This window comes from Aplosporella prunicola (assembly GCF_010093885.1).
Source record: "Aplosporella prunicola CBS 121167 unplaced genomic scaffold K452scaffold_6, whole genome shotgun sequence".
NCBI classification, from domain to species: Eukaryota; Fungi; Ascomycota; class Dothideomycetes; order Botryosphaeriales; family Aplosporellaceae; genus Aplosporella; species Aplosporella prunicola.
Window position 1 is genome coordinate 1,182,629 of NW_022983534.1, and position 22,037 is coordinate 1,204,665.

Sequence of the window (22,037 nt, forward strand, 5' to 3'; positions counted from 1 at the left end):
AACACACATCCCTGCGATTTTGACTTTAGGATCTAAATTAGGACTATGGTCTTGAGTCTGAGCGGAGTGCGTGGGGACGATATTTAAACATCACTGAACTCTGTCCTTTTGACTTGTTTCCGTATAATTCCCACGCCTTCAACATGGAAAAACCAAATCAATTTCGAGTACTGATAGTTGGCGGAGGAATTGCGGGCCTTACGCTTGCAAACTCATTGCAACACGCCGGAATTGACTATCTACTGCTTGAATCCAGGACGGAGATTGCACCAAACGTCGGAGCTTCAATCGGATTGGCTCCGAACGGAAGCCGCATCCTGGACCAGCTTGGCTGTTACGAAGACATTGAGAACTCCACGGAACCGTTTGACTCTGCTGGCTACCATGCGGCTGATGGATCGTATCTGCTTCCTAGATACGACGGTTTCCAGCTACTTCGGGCGCGGTAAGTTTAGTCAACCCAGGCAGTGAGTGAAATTCAGCTTGCTGACTACTACCTTTGTCTAATACCATTAGGACGTACTATCCTATCCTTTTCTTCGACCGGCATCGGCTTCTCCAAATCCTCTCGGAGCATATCTGGGATCATAACAAAATACTCCTCGACAAATGCTTATCGAGGGTGGAAGAAGTCGACGGAAAAGTAGTAGCGACATGCAAAGACGGCACTTTTTACTGCGGCGACATTATTGTCGGTGCTGATGGCGTTTACAGTAAGACAAGGCAAGAGATGTGGCGCATTGCAAAGACACAGGAGCCTGGAAGGATACCAGACAATGTCCAAGACAGTAAGCTAACTTGATGGTCTTATTGAAGCAATGTTGACCATTTTTAAGCTATGATCGCTGAGTACAGGTGCTTGTTTGGCATATCCGCACCGACACCTGGGTTGCTGCCCCGAGCCTACGACGTTACATTTAGCCGGGATGTGTCAACCATGACCATCACTGCGAAAGGAGGGCGCGTATACTGGTTCCTGTTCGAAAAGATGCCTCAAACTTACCGCATGGGTGAAATCCCGCGCTTCAACAAACAGGACAAAGATGAGATGGCACGGAAATATTCCTACATACCCATTTATCCGGGAGGCACTGTTAAGTTCGGGGACATCTGGAGAAATTGTGAGAGAGCTACCCTTGTGGCCCTGGAAGAAGCCGACTTTGAGCACTGGACTTGGGGAAGGTTCGCTTGCTTGGGAGACAGCGCGCACAAGATGACCCCGAACGCAGGTGCTGGCGGCATGTCTGGAATCGAAAGCGCCGCCGCCCTCGCAAATTCAATCAAGAGCCTGGTTAACAAACAGGATCATGGAACCCTTCCCTCATATGGAGATATCCGGAATGCTCTTGCAGAATACCAACAAGAGAGAAAGCTTCGGGCTTCTGCAACTGTCGAAAAATCAAACTATCTGACGCGGATCCAGGCAATAAAAGGAACTAAGGAAAAGCTGATCGCGCACTGGGTGTTTCCTTACGGCGGAGACTATCCGATAAACGAAGGATGCTGGACTTGGCTTGGGTCAACAATGCTGAACTTTTTGCCTCCCCCTCCCAAATCACTCCTTGGGACTATGCCGTTCAACCGCAACCAAGGTCTCGGCAACGAAGAGAGCATAATGCGTCGGGCCATAATTGCAGCTCCGCTTCTGGCAATGTCGGTTCAGTGCTTTATCAACACGAGTTCTCAAAGCCTGGCGACAATGTCTTACGGCAGCATCAGTTCATCCCAGGTTCCCACATTTCTCGCAGATTTTGGCCTGGTGTATGCTATCCTTCTCATTGAATCTTCGCGGAGAGCCAACGCTCTGAGCCTTGCAAGGCTGTAAGTTACCATCCCTGTCAACACACAGTCAACAATGCTTATCTAGCTTTATCAGACCGATACTCTTCGGCATGGCCTCGTTGTGCAAAGTCGGCGCTGTCATGCCAATCTACTTCTTCATCCACTACGTTTTTACGCCGATAGAAGCTTTCAGCATGCTCGACAAGCGTCTCACAGACATGCGCTATACGGCATCCGTCCTTCCTGTCATGATACTAATCTACTACATTCCATCTTTACTAGCAAGGTACGCTCCGGATCCTACACTGCGCCATATTGGCGAGTGGATTTACAATTCGTTTCCACTTTGGATTGGGCTCGGCCAGTTTCTACTTGCGCACACACCGCTCGTCCCCAACACTGTGCAACACGACCGTATAAACAACGTCACGCGTGACGTACCAACAATTCGGTGGACGATCTCTTTGATGGCAGCAGTTTCAGGCCTCGTATGGCTAGGAACAGTACTACGTACTTCGTTCTCGCTCGGCCACACGATCATTCCGTATCTCGGAGAAGTTGAGGCGCTGAAGTACAACTACATTTGCTTTACTGCCTCTTCTCTTATCTGGATTGTTCTGTTATTCTGGGACCTGAAAGCGGCGGGTATGGTTCGGCAAAGCTGGCTTACTGTTGTCGGGTTGTTGTGCTGTGCCGCTGCTGTTTTCGGACCCGGAGCAGCCGCTGCCGCAGGCTGGCTGTGGAGGGAAGAAGTGATAGCCACAAAGAGACATAAGGACGCTCTTATTCGTTCGTAGTTAGAGGCATAAGACCGAGCCGATAGATGACACTTTGGGCTGATCGACAGTGAAATAATGGTTACTTATTATTTTGTCACTGCTTATATCTTAAACCACGCTTTTAAGAGGATACACCTAGATACGTGCGATACGTGCTCTATTCGAGAAATTACCATGTTATTCCATAGTTTGTTTTGTGAAGTTTGTTTATTAATGCAGAGACGCGTAATTGTTCCGCTACTAAAGGGAATCTTGTATTGCAGACAAAGAGGATCTATTAACAAGTTGTAGCGATATTAGTTAAGAGTTAAGATCTTTATCTACTAATGATCCGCCCTTTCTTCGGGGAAGCCCTAAGTCTACACTAGGACTTAGTGTCTGCTTCTGCCATCATCATGGAATTTCGCCACCTTCGATGGTGAGGAAGCGGCCCGCAGCATTGCCACAATTGGCTCCGTCTATGGCTGAGATGATGTATCGGATCTTAGAAAGCTCGGAGTTGGCTGGAAGTTAATTTAACGAAAGTGAGAGTTCCACGCTGCGAAATTATGGACAGCGGAGGTAAACAATCCCACTAGCGTTTGCGGGTTGTTAACACATTACACAAAAATTGTATACTTCACTCGAAAGTTCTCACTTCTCAGTGTTAAGAGGTGAAAGTAACACAAAGAGGAGATACTTGCCAGGCAAAGACGTCTTAACTCTGTTTACGTGTCTCAATTCCGAGCACTTCCTTCTTATAGGAACAAGAATATTCCTTGACTTATCTATAAACTACCCTTCGCGTTGGGCGCAAGCTTATCTCTGGCCGCTCTGAAACTTCGGTGGATAATTTTCCCAACTTTGATCTCCTGTGGGCATTGAACGGTCGAACATTCCTTGAATGCTTAGAGCTCTCGGGTATTCAGCTGTAGATGAATATCCCGGGGGCGGTGTAGGACGTCCACATGCTAGCAGGCAGACCCCTTGGTTCTCGTGGAAAGTAAAGGTGCATTCTGAAATGTCGGTTATTGTAGACGATCATCCATTCGCATCATCGGACGATGCTGATTATCTCTAACTGAAATGATTTAGCGGCTGGACATGTGCAAAGGGAGACCCTATACAGGCAGAGTTTAATTTCGTTGAGTATTCGGACGGTACACCATTTGATCGATTACGCAAGGCTGTCTATAGACAGCTGAGATGCAGCAAGATCACGGTAGTGGTCGCTCATCTCTTGATCAATCTCAGCGAAGTGCGCAGTAAGACGTAATAACGGCTTCTTAAACGCTCGGTTGGCGTTTAAGTAATAATTAAGCTATAACTCTACGTACAGTATGTTTTGAATATTGGTGCGGCATTGTTCGTTATACTTAATAATTTTTTTTTTCTCGCAGCCTAACGCCTTTCTCGGACCATCACCCAGGAATCGAGGGCTGGAGAACATAATTAGAACTCAAACTACCATAGAAATCTATCGCCTTTACAAAAAATCTTTTTGGTGAAAGAAATAGTTACCATTCACCTTTTGCATAGGGTTCCCATCGCCTCGACAATCCTAGCATCCTAGAGCGGGCCAATGGCCTAGCAAGGTATTTCAATTCACTTTACACACAAGCGGATAGCAAATTATCTCCAGTCTCTTATATAATCATAGTTAAAACTTAAGTTTCCAACATTTAAGGCAACAGTCTTTGCTTTGCCGGAACAACTTGCCTTATTAAGAAACCCTGGCGTCCGTGGAGGCATGTAATCATGGGGCTGAAGGAAGCGCTTACCTGCGAGAACGTCCTTTTAGAGTACGTCTGAATTGATTTTACGAGCACACACCGAGGAGGCGCTGAGGGTATTGGTGCTTAACGCTCAGCCCATGATGCATATCGGTCTGGAAAACAAGGCAATTTTCCTCGGCAAGCCTGGATTGCAAGGGTTTGCCGCGCTTGCTCGCTTACTCCGCAGCCTTGATATGACTCACCGTGCATCTGCGCTAGCCTAAAGATTTCAGCCTTGCGCTCTGATCATCAGCGTTTGGTGGGAGGAATCGAGGATACGATCCGCGAGCCTCGTGGTCGAACTGCGGTGATCCCCAACAGTGAAACTGTAAAAGCACATGGGGCTGCGGCAAGGCACGGTTGTTTAGCGACCAACGCATATTGTGCATTTGAGCAATTCAGCAGCGGTTGCTAAGTATTTGAATACTTCAGGCTCTCGACGCAGTATTCCTGCTCCTCATATTGCTTTCTCAACCGCCTCAACCACGATTAAGGACACGTCACATGCTATAGCATTAACGGTATTGATTAGGGCTTATTCTTGGAAATATGACTGAACAAAATTCTTTCTTCAAAACTTCCAAAAACTCTTTGATGCATATCCGAGCGCTCTCATGAACCCACTGGGCTGAAAGTGGCTGTCGAAATCTTAGTTCAAGTGGCGGGTTTGGCCTCCACAAGACGTGGATCTACGGGGCCAGAAACTTTACTCTTTTATCCTAAATATGCCCTGCGGCTTGGCGATTTAAAGTTCTTTGACCCCGCATTTCCCAGATCTTCTATGGATTTCCCAAGAAACGACTCCGAGTAAAAATCGGAATTTAGCATATATAAACAGAGAGTCCATCTGCGGAATCCACAGCCTGTGACAAAACTTAAGAATCAATCAAAATGACAAAGACCATCGCAGTCACAGGTGCCACTGGGACACAAGGAGGATCTGTTGCTCGTATTCTCCTCGCGACCGGTGCCTGGAAAGTCCGAGCAATTACACGCAATCCAAATGGCAACGCTGCGCAAACCCTCGCGACAAAAGGGGCCGAGGTTGTTGGTGCGGACTTTGACGATGAGGACTCTTTAGTGAAAGCGTTCGAGGTGAGTGAGAAGAAACCACAAAGAAACAGTGGATTACAGTATACAATTGGAAAGAGCCTTACATGATACGTCGCGCTTTCCATCAAGCATATGCTTCGGCCTCAACCCCTAGGATAGAAGAATAACACTGAGTACCCTACAGGGTGTCGAAGCCATCTTCGCTGTGACGAACTTCTGGGAGCATCTCCTCGCCGGAAAGTCGCCTAGCGAGGCCGGCGAAATCGAAGCGAAACATGCAGTGAATTTGGCAAAAGCTGCATCGCAAACAGAAACTCTACAGCACTACGTCTGGAGCACACTGCCTTCCGCAAATGATGGGACCAACGGCCAATGTCACGTTCCGCACTTTGACTACAAGGCCAGGGTTGACCAACGCATTCGGGATGAGTATCCTGAGTTGGCCGCAAAAACCACCTATCTTTACGTTGGTTTTTATTCGTCTAACTTGGCCTTTCTCCCGGGTTTGAAGCCCATCGAAGTGGTACGTGCCCCGAGGAACTTGATAGATACGCGGTAAAGGACTAACTCCGACCACAAATATGTAGCCTGGAAGCGGCAAGTACATTTGGCCCATTACATCGAAGCCATCTACTACGTTCCCCATTACGGGCGACGTCTCAGTTACCGTAGGCACTTGGGTACGTCAAATCTTGGCCCACCCCAAGAAAGCACTTGGCAAGTATGCCATCGTGCATGCTGAAGTCGTGAGCTTTGAAAAGATTGCTCAAGACTGGAGCGAAGTTACGGGGAAGCCAGTCGTCGTTGTCGAGTTCACGTCGAAAGAGTACGAGGACCTTTGGGGCGTGTTGGGCGTAGAGATTAATATGCAGTTCAAGTTCTGCGAGGTGGTATCTGATTGGCCGTCCTATTTGGGGTCGTCGTACGTAAGCAAGGAGGAATTGGACATAAAGCCGGAGGAGGCAAGGGGACTCAAGTATGCGCTTGAGCAGATCAAGACCTACTTGCTTTGATAGAAGGAAGTTACTTTCTTTCCGTTTTGCTTTTCGGTCTCTCCTAAAGTCTTGGACCTAGAGTTAATGAAGTCGATCTTGTGGACCGTAACACTAAGTGCGGTGACGTGGATGGCGTCAGCAGATAGAACACACCACCGTCGGCCAAACATGACTCTCTGAGTAACGAACAACTGCAGGCGACGAAGACAACATATGCACAGCATTTGCGCAACGTAGTAAACAAGAATGCAATATTTTCATACATGGAACTAAGGTCTAGAAGATCGCACCAGCTGTGTGCCTGCAAGCGATCGCATGTACGTAAAATACACCCCCACCCACAAGCCTCCGATTCGCCATCCGAATCCCAGCACATGCGGGTCCCTGTGGGCGACCTCGTGATAAAGCCAAGCACGCTAAGGCGTTGGGATTATTTCCCTATTGGGCATCGAAGCCGGACGACGGTCCGCGCTACCCGTCGGACGCGATTCCGGTTCAGGAGCATCTTTACGCTTACGCTTCTCTTTCCGTCTCTCTCAGCACGCCTCTCCTGCTCTGCACCCATGGCCAAGCGCACGAGAATCATGTGCTGGCTATCCCCTAAGGAGCATATACTGGCAGGAATAGGAATACAAAAGGTCGCGAGACCTCGCACTTTCAGACTCGATCACAGCATCAGCGCCTCCCAATCTCTGTGGCTCAGCGAGCAAAACAACGCCGAGGAATTGTTAGAATGATATCGCACAATCCTGACAAAACTTTAAGAATAGGGCATGTGCTAGCATAGCCTCGTTGGCATGGTAATGCTGACTGACTTGGATGAGTAGCCTCGACAGCAAAGATATCGTCTTTCGGCGCACGCATCGGGACGGCCAGAAGAAAGTCATCAAAGGCCATGTTACCTTCTTTAGCCAAACTCCCACCACAATCAAGTCCGTCAAGGTGATATTGAAAGGGGTTCGGAAAGTAAGGTCAGTCATAACCGCTAAAGTCTTGTCCTTGCTCGGATGGGCAAATTAACGGTGTGCAGCTGGTTCACAAATACACTTCAGCCGCAAACTGTTCAGCAAAAGGAGACCATCCACCATCAAGAGCAGAAACTCCACGTCTTCGTTAGAAGTGCCGCACAAGCAAGCAAGGCTGAACCGGGCTTGTACACATGGCCGTTTACCTTCAGTCTCAGCGGGGACCTCCCCGAATCCGTATCTTGGCTGCCTTACAATACCAGCATTTCCTACACCTTGACAGCAGAAGTCGCCACTGGTATTCTCTCCATGGTTACCAGCACAACCGAGGACTTACAACTTATAAAGTCGCCTTCTTTCTGGGCGGATGACCTTTATTTTGCCCCCGAGGTAAGCCTTCCTCTTTTTCAACGGCGACAGAGGAAGTAACATTTCTCCCTTCATTAGTTCCGCGAGCTTACCTTCCCCTCCGATCTTACCTGCCAAATCTTCCTCGCTCAACCCTACCAACCCACAGACGGCGAACTCTCCCTCGACTTCACCATCACCGGCAACCGCAACACCTCCAGCGACGTCGAGTCCATTAAGCTCGACCTCCTGCAGACTGTGCAGCTGGCCGTGACCAGAGATCACAAGCTCTGGCGCTCGTCCAAGGAGGAGCGGCTCATAAAAACCATCACCAGGACGCCGAACGACATTGTTACTTTCTTAGAGAGCCCGCTGCCCGAGAGCAATTGCGCGACGATCCGATTTTCGGTCCCGATGCAGCTTCCACTGGTGCCGTTTACCTGTGTGCAAAGCGTCAACGAAGAGAATGTGAATGTGCGGTATAAGTTGCGCGTAACGGTATGCACGCAAGACGAAGATGGGAAGGCCTCCAATGTAAGAAGAGTAAACAAAATGTCTTCTCACCGTAGCATCGGGCACTAACTTACTTTCAACACAGCAATCCGTCTACCTGTTTCCAAAGCTCTTCTCGCCCATCCAAAAGCGCCCCCGTACGATCTTGATCCCAAGCAACAGCAGCAGCAGCAGCAGCAGCAGTGACGCAAGCAGCGAAGGCACTGTGACCCCGCCGGAGTTGCCACCCGAGTTGTACGACGGCAGCTGTGCTTGTGACTCGCTGCCGCTACCACCGTATGGCGAACACGTGTTTGACAAGCCGTACCACGGGGAGGTGCGCCTGCCCGATGACGATATTTGGAATTCCTAGTTAGCGGTGAGTAGTGGAAGCATCAACCCACTTTAGACCTTGGATGATTCTGAGCGTTTTGCTTGCGCTTTTTAACGGCGCTTTTGTATACGTAACAAAAAGTCTTTGTGCGTTTAATTTTAATACTTGGACCGACTTGGCTTTCTCTAGAAGGCGACTATCTTCGAGAATGATCGCGTCTTCGAACAGTTTTCGAGAAAGATCGCGTCTTGGAACTTGGAAGTCACTCGAAGGATCCAAGCCCCCGGAAACCTAAACAAGAACCATCAGCACAGCATTCTGGCCCGGTACAGATCATCCTACTTAGCTTGAAAGGCTTGGTGAGTATCGCAAAACATAAGCACATATGACCAGCAAAGCTGACCATGAAGTAGAGATTACAGATGAAGTAGTGATCACCGTGAGTTTCAAAGATATGAGAAATTATCTCTTGTTGTCTATAAACAAATGTTCGTCATTATATACATGAACTTTTGTTCTACAGTTCGTATCTGACCGACTCGAATACAGGAGATACATCTCAGCGATGAGCGTGGGCATTAGGGATACTGCCATGCCATCGTGATACGTAAAAACAGAAAGAGTGGTATTAAGTGCGAGGGTATGTCGTGAAAAGGAGAGTAGGCCATCTAACGGAAACAATGCGACTTGAGATGGGGATTTAAATAGATATGAAATGGGGCTAACAATACTTCTTCTTGACTCCACTAAGCCGCGTTCTTCTCCTGCACATCAAGGCCGGCTTGCCTGGCATCCCACTTCGCGGACGTGATGGGGTTGACATGCGTGACGTACATGGTATCGATCTCCTCGAGCGACCGATCCTTGGGCTCGATCATGAAGAAGTAGACGATGAAGAACAGCAAGAAACAGCTGACTGCAAAGACGAGACCAAAGAAGTAGTCGATCTTGTCGGTGATGAAGGTCGAGAAGAAGGAGATGAGGAAGTTGAAGAGCCAGTTGGAAGCGGTAGCCAGACCAATAGCGGTAGCCCTGTAGCGGGAGGGGTACAGCTCACCGACCACAGCCCAGGCAAGAGGACCCCAGGTAATGGCGAAGGCAACGATAGCCAAGCAGGAGAACACGATCATGACCTGGCCAGCCTGGTGGTTCACCGAGCCATCAGCGTTGTCGAGCTTGTAGTGACCAATGAAGGCATAGATGAACAGGCATGCGGAGATCCATGCAGCGCCGACCATGAGACAGATACGACGACCGGCCTTGTTGATGAGCCAGAGGGAGAAGATGGTGGCAGCAACGTTGACGGAACCAAGGATGATGGAAGTGACGAAGGAGTTGTCCATGCCAGTCTTCTCAAAGATGGTAGTACCGTAGTAGAACTAGTTCAAGTTAGTACAATTTAGACTCGAGTGTGCGGAAAACGGCTTTGCTTACGAAGTAGTTGGCACCAGTGAGCTGCTGGCCAGCCTGGAGAACCATGCCGAGAATGGTACGGTAAAGCATACGAGGGCCAGTGAACACTTCATACCAGTGAGGAGTACCGGCAGCGAGATCCTCCTGTTGCTTCTGCTCAATGTCGGCAATGTCGGCGTTGATCTCATCGCAGTGAGGATCACAGTTGTTCATGCGGGCCATGACGCTGCGGGCTTCATCGACGCGACCACGGCTGTACAACCAGCGGGGAGACTCGGGCATCGCCAAGATGGAGAGACCAAGGATGATGGCCCACAAGGCAGAGAGACCGTTGGGAATACGCCATTGAGCACTGTTGGGGTAGGCTCCCTCAGTACCGAACGTAACCTATTGGCAAACCCAGTCAGATTGTGATACAAAGAGTCAAACAGGTGAGTACTAACCATGTAGGCAGTCCAGATACCCAGGGTAATGAAAAGCTGGTACGAGGCGACAGCAGCGCCGCGAATGCCCTTGGCGACGGATTCGGAAAGGTACATGGGGACGGTGGCAGACAGGGCACCAATGCCAAAACCGCCGACCAATCTGCCGATAGCGAACTGAACCCACACATGCTCGGAGGTGATCTCGATAATAGTGCCGAGAATGTAAGAGAAAGCCCAGAACGAGATGGCGTACTTGCGGCCAAACTTGTCGGAGACGGAGGCAGCCAGAAGCGAACCAATGAGGGTACCAATGCACAGCAGGCCGACAATCGTGCCGGAACGAGCCGGGGAGAAGGAACCATTGTCGGCGAAGCGGTCCTTGAAGTCGTCCATGGCCATGATACCAGAGATCTGACCAGATTCGTAGCCGAAGATGAAACCGCCAATCGAGGCAACACCGCCCAGGACCCAGGCGATCAAGGGCACAGGTCGTGATTCTGCGGGCTGGCTGACGGGTTTGCGATCTGTGCTATTCCGTTGCGAGTCGGAAAGCGGGGATTCATTGTGGTGGGTGCTGTCCTCGACAGCTTTGGGATCACTGAAGCCCATTTTGGAGGAGGGTGGAGGGGAGGAGAGGAGGAGTGATTGTTTGTTGGATGTGTTTCTCTTTGTCGAGTGGAACTTGGGATGAAACGAAAAGGTCTTGACCAGGGCTGGGAAGCGATTATATAGTGGTGGGAGGGTTCGGAAGGAAATCTTTTGCCCTCGACCACGGTCGAGTTCCTGAAGCGAAAAGGGCCGGCGACACGTGCTGGTGGCGGGCCGCATCGAGAGAGGCAAGCGATTGGCTGTACCTGGCGGTTCCGCTGCCGTTTCCGGAGACTAATAGCGTGACCCACTGATGATCCTGCACTCAGCAGATGCCGTGCGACGAGATTCACGCCATCGGCGCCGCGGGAGTGATGACTCGGCAGCCGGCATTCGAAGCGAGCCAAGTTCTAGAGCCGCAAGCCTCGCGAAGGCTCTGACAAAGGACACGGTAGCATTCTGGCCGTTGTTTCGCTTGTCGACGAAGAAGAAAAAAATTTCTTCGGTCCCCTTTCTAGAATGCAGGGCAGATGCGGCAGGCGGCGCGGCAGGCGGCGCGCGGTGATGGACAGGCGTTCAAGCCACAAGCCCAGTGGCAAAGCTTATTCGCACTTTTGATGCAAGTGTTCCGAGCCGTTGGAAGCGGGTAAAATGGAGATGCTCTATAGCAGAATATACCCGAATTCTTTATCCAGAGAAGGCTGAAAAAGTTGAGGTTTTGCGGCTCTATCCAGATCGCAGATCTCAAAGTGGTAAGGCTGTGGACCCACGGGGCCCCTCGGCCTCCGCAAGACCCGTTTTTCTGGCCCCCACGGGCCCCCGACTATTCCCCCCCCGATTGTCTCCCCAGTGTCCCCGATTACCCCCCGACATTCGCCCCGACCTCCGGGCACCGGGGACCCCCCAGACGCACGTTCGGATTTACACCCCGGTTTGTCCAGTCCACCAGCCTGACGGATGCAACGGCAGTGGCGGCTGCCGATTTTCTCGGCCGAATCAACCCAACAATCGACTGATCGTCGAGCGCCTCCGCCACTGCCGTTTCGTGGTAACGCTTGGCCTTGTCATGTTGGGCCATCTCCTCCGCGGCAATTCTTCTCAACATCAGTCGAGCCTCAACTTCTTCCCCGGCACTCTCCAGCTTTTTCAGGCTTCTCACCCACACGCACCCCACCCTTCCATTGCTTCCTTCGCAATTTACTCCCCCACGTGCCCCCCATCAATGCGCGCATGGCACCACGGTCGCTGTCAGTGGTCACCGGTCGCTAAGCCCCCGGTTGCCTTTGGGCTGCAAAAGGATGACAAACACCGCACTCCTTCGTCCTTCCCGATCCTAATCGCCCTGCTGTTTGACCCGTCTCGCCCGCCCACGCCGGCCTCGACTGGCCACGAATGCCAAGTTTTTTTGCGCAGTGGTGTGAGGGTTGCTTGACCTGCTTCGGCCATCGGGCCGACTGGGTGCGCGGCGCTGTCGTGTTCAGGGACACGGGCTGTTGCGGAGCATGTGGCGGACAAATTTTCTGGCGGTGTGTCTGGGCCTTGATTGCCGTGGGTCGCGGCACTAACACATTGATACGACGTGACGATGTTGGCTTTGACTGCTTCACTTGGGCATCCATGTACGAGATGATGCGCAACTTGCGAGCATCTTTTCGCGCGTCGGTCGCCAAAATGTCGGTTAATCCGGCCTTAGTTCCCCGCGTGCCCGCACCCCAATGCCCCGCGCTAAACCTTGCACGTCCATCTCCATGGGACTCTCACAGACTCTCTCATTTCGCTACTTTTTCATTTCGTTTCGCACGCCTTGAAACTTTTTGTCTTTGTCTTTGCGACAATGACGTCTGTCTTCTCTTCATACAGGGCCTTCTCTTATCCAGTACCCCTTGACGGCCTCATCATCTCCCAACCCTCTCCAGAATCCCTCTCCCGTCCACCTCCCTCCTATAGAATCGGCTGTCACTCCGGCCCGCAATGCCCGTTTTCGCAGCGCCGAATACAGATCATCTGGAAGAGCAATGCTGCAATCTTTCAGCCCGGGCCCTAATCTCCGGACCATTTCATCCACCGACGTCAGATACTCCTGCTCCAAATCTTCAACGTGCTCGCGCGGCGGGTAAGGCCCTACGCTAAGAAAGGGACCGTGTGGATAGGGCTTGTAGTGTTCAAGGGAAAGGTACAACTCCTTTAATCCCGGGAATCCCTCTAGAAGCCAGCGAGTGAGTGACATGAGGGGCTTTGTTTCTGGGCAAGGCTGTGCAGAAGCATCCTCTGGCCCCGCGTAAGGCTCTAGGTAAGGCACCCCTTCCGCTGCGTACCGACCTACTGGCTGGCGCCATATCAGTTCAAGGGATTTGATGCGCGAGAGTGACTGCCGAAGGAAGAGTGACGGGGCGTGCTCGACCAGGACAAGAGTGGTAATGTGCATCGTGTTGGTGGCGTATAGCACATCGACCCCTTCGACATAGCTGAAAACACGTCAGAACCCTCCGCCTTGTCGACCCTGACTGTGGCGTCTTCCAGACTCACGCTTGCCGACACGACCTCAACCACCCCATGCAGCCAACGCGACACTTTTCGGGCCACTCTCCTGGCCACAGCTCGCAGTACCCGTTTCCTCCGTTAAGACACGAATCGCGCCACGGCGGCACACCGTCCGGCCACCCGATGTCAAGGCCCTTGGGTGGGTTTCGGTGACAGACACAGCCCCACCACAGCCACTCTTTAGCCTTTTCGTTGTCTCTATCCAAGATTGTGTTCAGGCCTGAAGTTAGGGTGACGGCGAGGTTCAAGTGCGTTTCCCATGGTAGCGACAATCTCCTTTTCACTACTGGCGGGTAGTTGTGTTCAAGGTGCATGTGGAGAGTAGTGTCGCCAAAGGCGGCCACTAAGGCCATGCGCCGCAGCTCTACGGGCAGACGTTGGAAGAATGCGCTTTGAGCCGTAGCCTGGCCGTCATCGTGCGGCGGAGGTCGAGCGCGAGGGAGGATAGGCGGGTGATGGTAGGGATCTGCGGCTTTGTCGCGACGGTGGCCCAGTCGTTCGCGCATCCACGACTTCTGCATCTTCGACGACAACGATCCATGTAGTCGTAGTGTTTTCCTCTTATTTGTACTCTGGTGTACCTGGTTGCGATCGCCGCGGGTGATCTACCGGACCGTTGTTGGTTGTACGACTAGGTACTCTAGCTCCTCCGGGCGCACCCCGCCCTTGACATCACCTCGACACCATCATCCCCCTCCCGAATGACCATGATGCTAACAACTCAGCGCAGTCGCTATAGATGGCGCACCATGACCTCCATCCGCACTCAACTCGTAATCGCACCGCGTACCCGTACTCTACTGAACCTCACCCGCGTCGTTCGAACACCGCGCCAGCATCGACGCCAAAATCACGTCGAACGCGTCGTTATAGCTCTCAGATGCGACCATCTACGAAAACTCTCGCCAGAGCATGCCCCCAGTCGCTCACTCGGTGTCACCGGCAGGCGAGAATGTAGTGGCGCGCATTGGATACCGCTGGGAGGGAACATGGCCGTTGGAGGCATGCTGGGCGATTCGCGTCGGCGATGACGTTTTCGCGCCGCGGCGGACAAAGATGATGCGACGCGATGCGCGATGCTGTCGCCGAACAGGAAATACATCCGCTTCCTAGAGTGCGTCTGGTGGTTAGCTTGACGAGAGCTTTGCTGGGTCACAAACTCGTCGGGCTGGGACGGCGTCGTCCAGAGACGTTTGTCGGTCTAGTTTATGCGTAGTCGCACAGGGGAAATATTGGGACCGGACAAGATTTCAAATTGGCTACCCCGCGAACAAACGTCGGTGCCGCCGGTGATACCGCCGGGACGGGCAGTCCATTCGGATGTGCCCTACCTACTGTCACCTCTCTGAACCTCCGAAGACGGATATGGCAAGCACGCAAGTTGGACGGATCTGCGTTATGGCCGGTGTGATGAGTTCGACTTCGCTTCGTCACTCTCGTATCTCTCGTCAGCGGTACGAAGTCACATTGGCCAGAGGCGACAGCGATAGCGTCTCGGTCATCTTGCCCGATCAAGCGAAAAAGACAACCCAGAGTGCTACCACCGCAGTAACCCTTTTCTCTTCCGATACACCTCTGCAGTAACTCCCTTCGCAATAACCGTTCTCAATCTTACTCCCTTCCAACAGCATTAACCTTATATCGCCAAAGCAGTTCGCGCTACAACCTCGGACAACCGCCATATCGACTCTACCATTCAGCGGCATGGTTGCTAAAGTCGAAGTACGTAGCATTTTCGAGATACCATACCTGAGAATAAACACTTTAGCGAACTAGCTATCCCTCCTCTTCCGCTCGCACACATGTCTACTATAATCACAGTGACAATGTTTGCATGATCTTCTTCACCAGTCACTGCATTTCAGAGACGTTCAAAGAATACAGAGGGAACAACAGTTCCAATCGCTGGTTTGGAGCCATTATTTCAGCTCCCTCCAAGTATCTTTCAGCCATCAGTAATTCCAATCGAAGCAAGCAACACTGATATGCACTAATCCCCGGAAAGCTCTTGCACTTCCCGGCAACTTGTCCATCTGGCCCGCGTACGCGTCCTCGATCTGCGATTTCAATAAGCCCGCCCCATCATGCAGGCAACTGTCCACTGGTTTCCCTTATCACGAGCTTCAAGTTACTGGCAGGTAAAGGACCGTAGCAGTTTGAAGTCCTGGACGAGTCGAGAAGATGTTTGCCTCGCTAGCCTGCAATACCGAGCTGAGCATGGTCATGCCAGACAATGCCATCGTCTTGTATCTCGCTTTTCTCATGATTTGTCGAAGTTGTAATTTATGTTTCGCCATCTGAAAAAACAACTTGGTGATTTGAAGATTTCAGACCATATGACCGCGCCTTTCACGTCTCCATCCGTGCCTATACACTAAATACAAGATCTGTAGGTAAGAGATAGTGTGTTCAAGTTGGCTGCGGCGATATACTTGTTAACTACATGCTAACTCATTTGTCCAAAGTATCATTTACCAATCCTCCAAAATCCTTGCTTTCACATGAAGCCCATGTAATGGCTTCCCTGAGAAACTACCACCTGAGATTTCCATCTTGGTCTCGTCCAACAGATTTTCATTATCAAGTCGGAACTCGAATCGACTTATCCAAGCTCCGACCATGCAAGCCATTTCGGCCTTGGAAAATGCCTGTGCCACGCAGTTGCGCGGGCCCTGCATAAACGACAGATAGCCGTACTTGGTATTACACCCGCCTATTGCGTCCAAGCGGTTATCTGGGCCGAGCCAGCGTTCCGGCTTGAAAAGTTTGGCATCATGTCCCCAAAAACGCTCATCACGATTCATGCCTTTGATAGAAATGAAAAGACGCGTTCCCTTAGGAATAAACTGATTGTCCAAGACGCAGTCCGCGGTGGCTTCCCGCATGGTGGCAGGAATGGGCGGATACCAGCGGAGGACTTCGTTGCAGAAAGCTTGCAGGTACGGCATTCTTTCCACGTCGGTGCTTGTGACTTGACTATTGCCAGTAGGAGGTGAGATGGTTGTGCGAGCTTCGTCTCGAAGCCGAGACTGCCACTCGGGGTGTACACAGAGCATGTAAATGGCCCAAGTGATGCCGACGGCAATTGTTTCATGGCCCGCTGCAAGGAAGGTTGTCATCTGGTCGATCACTGCTTCCTCATCTACATGCGCAACCTCTTCGTATTTGAGGCAGACGCTGAGAATGTCCTTGTCTTCGAGTGACTTGTTTGCAAGCTTGTGCTTCTTCTCGTGAAGAACCTCACGGCAAGTTCTCCGGATCGTTTTGACTGCCTCATCTTGGTAGGTGTTGTATTTAACGGGTATCAGGCCAACAATCCATGCCGGAACAAGTATTTTTAGCATAGTCAATATCAGGAAACCTCTAGTAGGTGTCAAAACAGTCCGATAGACCTTGCTGAGAGGAGATTCCGGATCCTGAATGGCGCCAAAATCTTTGCCGAAGGCCGCCAGAGTGATGATATCTAAGGCCGACCTCGATGCCCAATGGCCTACTTCGAAAGCAGAATCGTTGTGGCGTAGATGGTCTGTTAGCTTTGCAGTTACTTCCTTCGCTTTTGCCCAATAAGTCGGATACAGTTCCTTGATATGCTTGGGCGCAAAAGCTGGCAAGAACATTTTGCGTTGTCTCTTGTGCTGGTCCCGCTCAGAAAGAACAAGGCCTATTCCGAGTAGTCGTCCGGCCAGGAGGATAAGTACGGGAGGCTTAATAAATTCGTAGCTTCTCATACATATCTCGGCAATGATGGTGGGAGATGTTACAATGAGACGTTCTTGGTTGAGTTGCGATAGATATCGAATAAACCCGTTATTAGGGACAGATTCCATCCTGTGGCAGGTCAGTTAGCTTTTGACCTTGCTTTGTCTACCGATGTCCTACCATTTGGCTTCTGCTTCGCCCGTCCCGAGGCCATAAACCATCCTAAATTGCCCATTCCAAAAAGATCCTCCGCTAGGCCCAGGAAGATGCTTCAATGGCGACAGGTACTTCGGCTTTAGGAATACCTTCCACAGTACCCATATTGTGACTTGTGCTGCCCAAATCTGAGCGAAGGTTGCTATAAATGTCGGTTTAGGACTGGGCAGGAGCTCTGGCACATATCGAACGAGGGCAAAAGATGAAAAGACGGATGTGGCAAAAATTGTTCTCCAAGCGACGCTCGACATTTTCTTCAGAGTTGTAGAAGACCTTCTATCAACATGTGCGAATTATTTTAGAAGTAGTTCTGAAGACAGAGATACTTCTGAAAGACGGTAACTGGCCGCAGTGATTCATCAGCAAAATAGTGTTTCGCCCCATAAGCATGTCTGACATGCATGAGTGACTAAAATCTGACATTTCCTAATAATCTTGTGATTCGGATCCCACATAATTCTGGAAACGTAGTAACTAGATCACCTGCCGAAAATAGTTAAAGTCATCTAAAATGAAGGAAATTAGGCTGATCGGTAGCGACTTCTCCGAGCGCCCTGCTTACAACTGGTGAGTAGTTGCCAACTGTTGGATCTGTTGCTATTTTAAGTACAAATTTCGCAGCAAAGACATCTCCACATGGCAAAACGCTTACGCCCCCGGAAAATGCTAAATTAAAACCAGCCAGAGTAACTCAAAGAATGGGCTGATCGAGAGCTTATGTAGCGCTGAAAGAAACCTTGTTTCAGTTTACACTGGCATTCCGAATGAACTCGAGTATCTGCTCTATGTCTTGAGGATTTCTCGGTATGTGATGGCCCCCTTGGAACTCGATGGTTTCGGCGAGTTTTGTTTCGAAACAAGTGGAGAGCATTTGGCCGCCTGATAACCATTGATCCTTTAAGCCGTGAACGTGCATAGACCGGACGGAAAGCGGATTGCCAATCAGGTTAATTAGGTTCTGGTTGCATGCACCGCAGATAAGCACGGCAAAACTGAGTCTGGCCCAGCGACTGTCCCCAAATCGAGCCTGTAAAAGTAGCACGCATGCGGCTGCAGCGCCCTGAGAGAATCCAATAACTCCGGATATATCAGCCGGCGTCAGCCCTTCTCGAATGAGTGCGTCATCCAGAGCTTGGCTGAGAATGGCAAGTCCGTCGGTTGTATATTCTTGAGCGGAAAACCAGAGATAGTAAGGCCCGAAGTCGGCGAATACCGGTAGTATACCAGGTCCTGGGTTGGAAACAATGGGTCCGTTGACGAAGATGAGTTCATAGTTGTCTCGGAGTCCTGAGACAAGATTGCGGCATTGGGCGCGGAAAATAGCAGCAGAGGCGCCGCCTCCGTGAAGGCAAAGAATGCGAGGAGTCATTGTTGCTGAGATCTCAGATAGAGCCGAGGCGGGCTGAATATAAGCGTGCTTTTTAGACTCCGAACAAGCTGAATAATCACGGCGGATAAAACTCTTCAAGTAACAAGGCCGTTCATGCAAGGGACGCTGCAGCCTGCTAAGCCGCTGTGTGCGCCACCAATGATTCAGGCTAAGACAGGCAATATGTCGGTCGTAAGCATGCAGGTAAGATGTAATCGTGATTTAGAGAAACAGTAAGATGATTCACAGTCACTCACATGCTTCCACTCACCGCACTGCTCTCCCCTCGTTTTATAAGATGTTTGCTAAGGTGTACTGTAGGAACAACCAAACAGCTTTTTTTTTTTTTTCGCAACATTATGGATTGCCAAAATTTAGTTTTGATTGCCCCCGGGGTGGTTGTCTTGTACATATGTGCAGGTCTCATTGTATCCTCAATTGAAGCGCATCAATTCATGCGTGCGAAAGGTTGCCTTCCTCCAGCAAAAGTCCCACAGGCAGAGCGCATCATCGGGTACGGACTCTACAAGACTATTAAGTCTAAGCAAGGCAAAAAAACCAGCCTGGAAGAAGGCTTGAAGCGGACACTTTCAAGCGGTTATACGGCTTCCGCTGTTGTCATGGGACAACATGTCATTACAACTGCAGATCCAGAAAACATCAAAGCGATACTTGCTACCAACTTCAAAGATTTCGGTTTGGGTCAAAGAATCGACGCGTTTGGTCCGTTTCTCGGGAGTGGCATTTTTACGGCTGACGGCATACAATGGCAACATTCGAGGGTAAGCAAACCTACGCACAGTAAGGTGAATCACGGCTAACATTGAAACATAGGCTCTTATCCGGCCCAGCTTTACCAAAGCACAGTTGGCCCAGCTGGAAACAATTGAGACCCATATCCAAAACTTATTGGCAAGAATTCCAACCGACGGCTCAACCGTGGACCTACAGCCGTTGTTCTTTAACTTCACCCTCGATAGCGCCTCGGAGTTTCTATTCGGGCACTCGATTAACTCCCAGCTAGCGCTCGAGGGATCGGAGTCGCAAGCTTTTTCTCGCGCTTTCGACATGGCCCAAGCACACTTACTGATCCGTGTCCGGATAGGTCGGTTCAGAGCTCTGCTGCGCGAGACCAAGTTCCGAGATGCTTGTAAGATTGTTCACGGGTTTGCGGACAAATACATTGCACAGGCACTTGAGCGACCCCCTGAAACCGCGAAGCTGGAGCGCTACAATCTTCTCAACGAGCTGGTCAAAGAAACCACAGATCCCACGCAGTTGCGCAATGAGCTGCTTAGCGTCATGCTGGCTGCACGAGACACGACAGCAAGCCTGCTAAGCAGTGTCTTTCACGCATTGGCGAGAAATCCCAGAGTATGGCACAAGCTCAGGGAAGAAGTCGACGCTTTGGGAGGATCGCTCCCCGATTACACAGCGCTGAAGGACATGCAGTACCTGAAGAGCGTCTTGAACGAGAGTAAGTCTGCGATCGCGATTTACTTGTAAGGGTGAGGCTGATGTAACAAAGCCCTCCGATTATTTCCTCCCGTCCCAGTCAACATAAGATATGCTACAACGCACACGACGCTTCCATGTGGCGGCGGTGCAGATGGTAAGGCTCCTGCATTTGTTCCCAAGGGGACAATGATGCACTTTTCGGTTTATTCCATTCACCGACTGCCGGCTGTGTACGGACCAAATGCGAACGACTTTTTCCCAGAGCGCTGGGCTGCCGATGCAGAAGGCGGGCCGCTGCGACCTGGCTGGGCCTTTGTTCCCTTTAACGGTGGACCGAGAATATGTGTTGGCCAGCAGCTCGCTTTAACAGAGGCAAGCTACACGATTGTTCGTTTAATGCAGACGTTTCGCAAGATAGAAAATTGCGATCCGGGACCATGGAGAGAGAAGCTAGCCTTAGTACTTACTAGTAGCGAAGGAACGAAGGTTGCACTTAAGTTATAGTAGTAGAGTAACTAATAATAAAGCGTAGAAATATATATATAGTAATATACTAATAGCTAGAGAGCTTCTTCCTAACCTAATGTAACGAGGCCTCTTCAGCCTAAGCGTTGGAATTGCTTAGCGGGTGAATCGGTTCGAAGGGTTTACCTTAAGGACAAGAAGTGTAGGAGTTAAGAGACAAGTCACGTAAGGGATCGGAGTAGGCGTGTTACTATTAACCTTTAGTAGAGATTAATACTTTGAGTTGACTACGAAGGTCCTATCTACTGCTAGAGAGCGTGGTCTAAATATATATAGGAAATACTAATAATCTAGATCCTAGCCTAACTTATATGATTGATTGAGTTGAGTTGAGTTGAGTTGTATTCATTTACCCTGACCTATCGCCCTAAGCGATATGCAGGCTATAGACTATTTAAAGGATTACGCTAGGAATTTACACTAGTAATTTAATCTGAGAGTATAAGGAGAAAGGGGAACAGAGATAGGATAAGGAAAGGTAGAAGAATGGGAATAAGATAGGGTTTTACTGGTTGATGTCGTCTCTACTCTGGAATCTTTTTGTTTGTTGAGCGAATTTAAGTACCCTTTTGAGTTGAGCGGCTGAAATTGTCTATTTCCTCTTTTCTATGTGCGGCTAGTTCTTGTCTGTTGGTTTACCGCCTAGGAGGCTAGAGAGGTAGTTTCTCTAGAGTCCGGTTTCTTAATACATTTTTTGCCGATTTTCCTAGAGTAGGGAACAGTCTAGTAACACATAGGATATTGATTCTATATCCCCGTATTCGTATTTATCGTTGTTTATCCGTCCTATTCGTTTTCGGTGCTGGTTAAGCTAGTAGTAGCTAGTTCTTAACTGGGCTAGTAGCCCTGCTAGGTTACGTAGGAGCTTGTCGTAGAGGTACCTTACGTGTAGTCTAGGAACCGCTGTATCTACGTTGCGGAGGTGTTAGCCTTTCTCTAACGCTCTCTATTCTTTATTCTATTGCTTATGTGCTGCTTCGAGAGTTGTTTTAACTTGCAGCGGTATTAAGGGTAGGAAGTTATGTTCTCTAAGACGTGTTGTAGCTTGTTTAGCTAGCTTGTTGTTATGGACCTCAAGGGAAATCAACCTGCAGGGTCAGAAAGACCTTATAGGTAAAAGGCCCACACGGGCCTAGAGACTATAAGGGCTTAGTAACCACAAGGGCCCGCGTCCCGCAAGGCACTAACAGACACGTGCCAGACAAGGCCGTAAGGAAACTAAGACCACAAACCTAGAAAGCCCACACGGGAACTAGGACCATAAGGAATTAAGGTCCGCAGGGGCAGAAGATGTAAACCGA

At 50.2% G+C, this 22,037-nt stretch overlaps 8 protein-coding genes across 8 annotated transcripts; 4 read left to right on the forward strand and 4 right to left on the reverse strand.

Annotated features, from left to right (window-relative positions):
• Positions 1 to 143: 143 nt before the first annotated feature.
• On the forward strand, positions 144 to 2,579 carry K452DRAFT_306590 (uncharacterized protein; the record flags this gene model as incomplete). Its single annotated transcript, XM_033542995.1, has 4 exons — positions 144 to 445; positions 517 to 788; positions 837 to 1,821; positions 1,877 to 2,579. 4 exons carry the CDS (start codon positions 144 to 146, stop codon positions 2,577 to 2,579), a joined length of 2,262 nt encoding a protein of 753 aa, XP_033400541.1.
• Positions 2,580 to 5,114: 2,535 nt separating this feature from the next.
• K452DRAFT_285154 (uncharacterized protein) lies at positions 5,115 to 6,469 on the forward strand. The gene is made up of 3 exons (XM_033540066.1): positions 5,115 to 5,410; positions 5,553 to 5,891; positions 5,956 to 6,469. Exons 1-3 carry the CDS (start codon positions 5,207 to 5,209, stop codon positions 6,379 to 6,381), a joined length of 969 nt encoding a protein of 322 aa, XP_033400542.1. The 5' UTR covers positions 5,115 to 5,206; the 3' UTR covers positions 6,382 to 6,469.
• Positions 6,470 to 7,045: 576 nt separating this feature from the next.
• On the forward strand, positions 7,046 to 8,800 carry K452DRAFT_147987 (uncharacterized protein). Its single transcript, XM_033535504.1, has 5 exons — positions 7,046 to 7,134; positions 7,191 to 7,334; positions 7,394 to 7,718; positions 7,776 to 8,219; positions 8,275 to 8,800. The coding sequence occupies exons 1-5, from the start codon at positions 7,097 to 7,099 to the stop codon at positions 8,539 to 8,541; spliced, it is 1,218 nt and encodes a 405-aa protein (XP_033400543.1). The 5' UTR covers positions 7,046 to 7,096; the 3' UTR covers positions 8,542 to 8,800.
• A 340-nt stretch (positions 8,801 to 9,140) lies between these two features.
• K452DRAFT_285155 (uncharacterized protein) lies at positions 9,141 to 11,029 on the reverse strand. Its single transcript, XM_033540067.1, has 3 exons — positions 10,359 to 11,029; positions 9,937 to 10,302; positions 9,141 to 9,881 (listed from the first exon to the last, which is right to left on the reverse strand). Exons 1-3 carry the CDS (start codon positions 10,947 to 10,949, stop codon positions 9,249 to 9,251), a joined length of 1,590 nt encoding a protein of 529 aa, XP_033400544.1. The 5' UTR covers positions 10,950 to 11,029; the 3' UTR covers positions 9,141 to 9,248.
• Positions 11,030 to 12,780: 1,751 nt separating this feature from the next.
• K452DRAFT_306594 (uncharacterized protein) lies at positions 12,781 to 13,990 on the reverse strand (the record flags this gene model as incomplete). The annotated part of the gene is made up of 2 exons (XM_033542996.1): positions 12,781 to 13,393; positions 13,455 to 13,990. 2 exons carry the CDS (start codon positions 13,988 to 13,990, stop codon positions 12,781 to 12,783), a joined length of 1,149 nt encoding a protein of 382 aa, XP_033400545.1.
• A 1,900-nt stretch (positions 13,991 to 15,890) lies between these two features.
• Positions 15,891 to 17,635, reverse strand: K452DRAFT_266984 (uncharacterized protein; the record flags this gene model as incomplete). The annotated part of the gene is made up of 2 exons (XM_033538823.1): positions 15,891 to 17,297; positions 17,349 to 17,635. 2 exons carry the CDS (start codon positions 17,633 to 17,635, stop codon positions 15,941 to 15,943), a joined length of 1,644 nt encoding a protein of 547 aa, XP_033400546.1. The 3' UTR covers positions 15,891 to 15,940.
• A 35-nt stretch (positions 17,636 to 17,670) lies between these two features.
• Positions 17,671 to 18,881, reverse strand: K452DRAFT_148081 (uncharacterized protein). The gene is made up of 2 exons (XM_033535506.1): positions 17,806 to 18,881; positions 17,671 to 17,709 (listed from the first exon to the last, which is right to left on the reverse strand). The coding sequence occupies exon 1, from the start codon at positions 18,751 to 18,753 to the stop codon at positions 18,127 to 18,129; it is 627 nt and encodes a 208-aa protein (XP_033400547.1). The 5' UTR covers positions 18,754 to 18,881; the 3' UTR covers positions 17,671 to 17,709; positions 17,806 to 18,126.
• A 222-nt stretch (positions 18,882 to 19,103) lies between these two features.
• K452DRAFT_349808 (uncharacterized protein) lies at positions 19,104 to 20,715 on the forward strand (the record flags this gene model as incomplete). Its single annotated transcript, XM_033545617.1, has 3 exons — positions 19,104 to 19,535; positions 19,588 to 20,230; positions 20,282 to 20,715. The coding sequence occupies exons 1-3, from the start codon at positions 19,113 to 19,115 to the stop codon at positions 20,713 to 20,715; spliced, it is 1,500 nt and encodes a 499-aa protein (XP_033400548.1). The 5' UTR covers positions 19,104 to 19,112.
• Positions 20,716 to 22,037: the final 1,322 nt, after the last annotated feature.

Coding starts and splice junctions, on each gene's coding strand:
- K452DRAFT_285154 (XM_033540066.1), top strand. CDS start 5,207: ATGACAAAGACCATCGCAGTCACAGGTGCCACTGGGACACAAGGAGGA. Junction 5,411..5,552: donor CTTTAGTGAAAGCGTTCGAG/GTGAGTGAGAAG, acceptor AGTACCCTACAG/GGTGTCGAAGCCATCTTCGC. Junction 5,892..5,955: donor GTTTGAAGCCCATCGAAGTG/GTACGTGCCCCG, acceptor ACAAATATGTAG/CCTGGAAGCGGCAAGTACAT.
- K452DRAFT_147987 (XM_033535504.1), top strand. CDS start 7,097: ATGATATCGCACAATCCTGACAAAACTTTAAGAATAGG. Junction 7,135..7,190: donor GACAAAACTTTAAGAATAGG/GCATGTGCTAGC, acceptor TTGGATGAGTAG/CCTCGACAGCAAAGATATCG. Junction 7,719..7,775: donor ACCTTTATTTTGCCCCCGAG/GTAAGCCTTCCT, acceptor TCCCTTCATTAG/TTCCGCGAGCTTACCTTCCC.
- K452DRAFT_285155 (XM_033540067.1), bottom strand. CDS start 10,949: ATGGGCTTCAGTGATCCCAAAGCTGTCGAGGACAGCACCCACCACAAT. Junction 10,303..10,358: donor GTATCTGGACTGCCTACATG/GTTAGTACTCAC, acceptor GTTTGCCAATAG/GTTACGTTCGGTACTGAGGG. Junction 9,882..9,936: donor TCACTGGTGCCAACTACTTC/GTAAGCAAAGCC, acceptor AACTTGAACTAG/TTCTACTACGGTACTACCAT.
- K452DRAFT_148081 (XM_033535506.1), bottom strand. CDS start 18,753: ATGACTCCTCGCATTCTTTGCCTTCACGGAGGCGGCGCCTCTGCTGCT.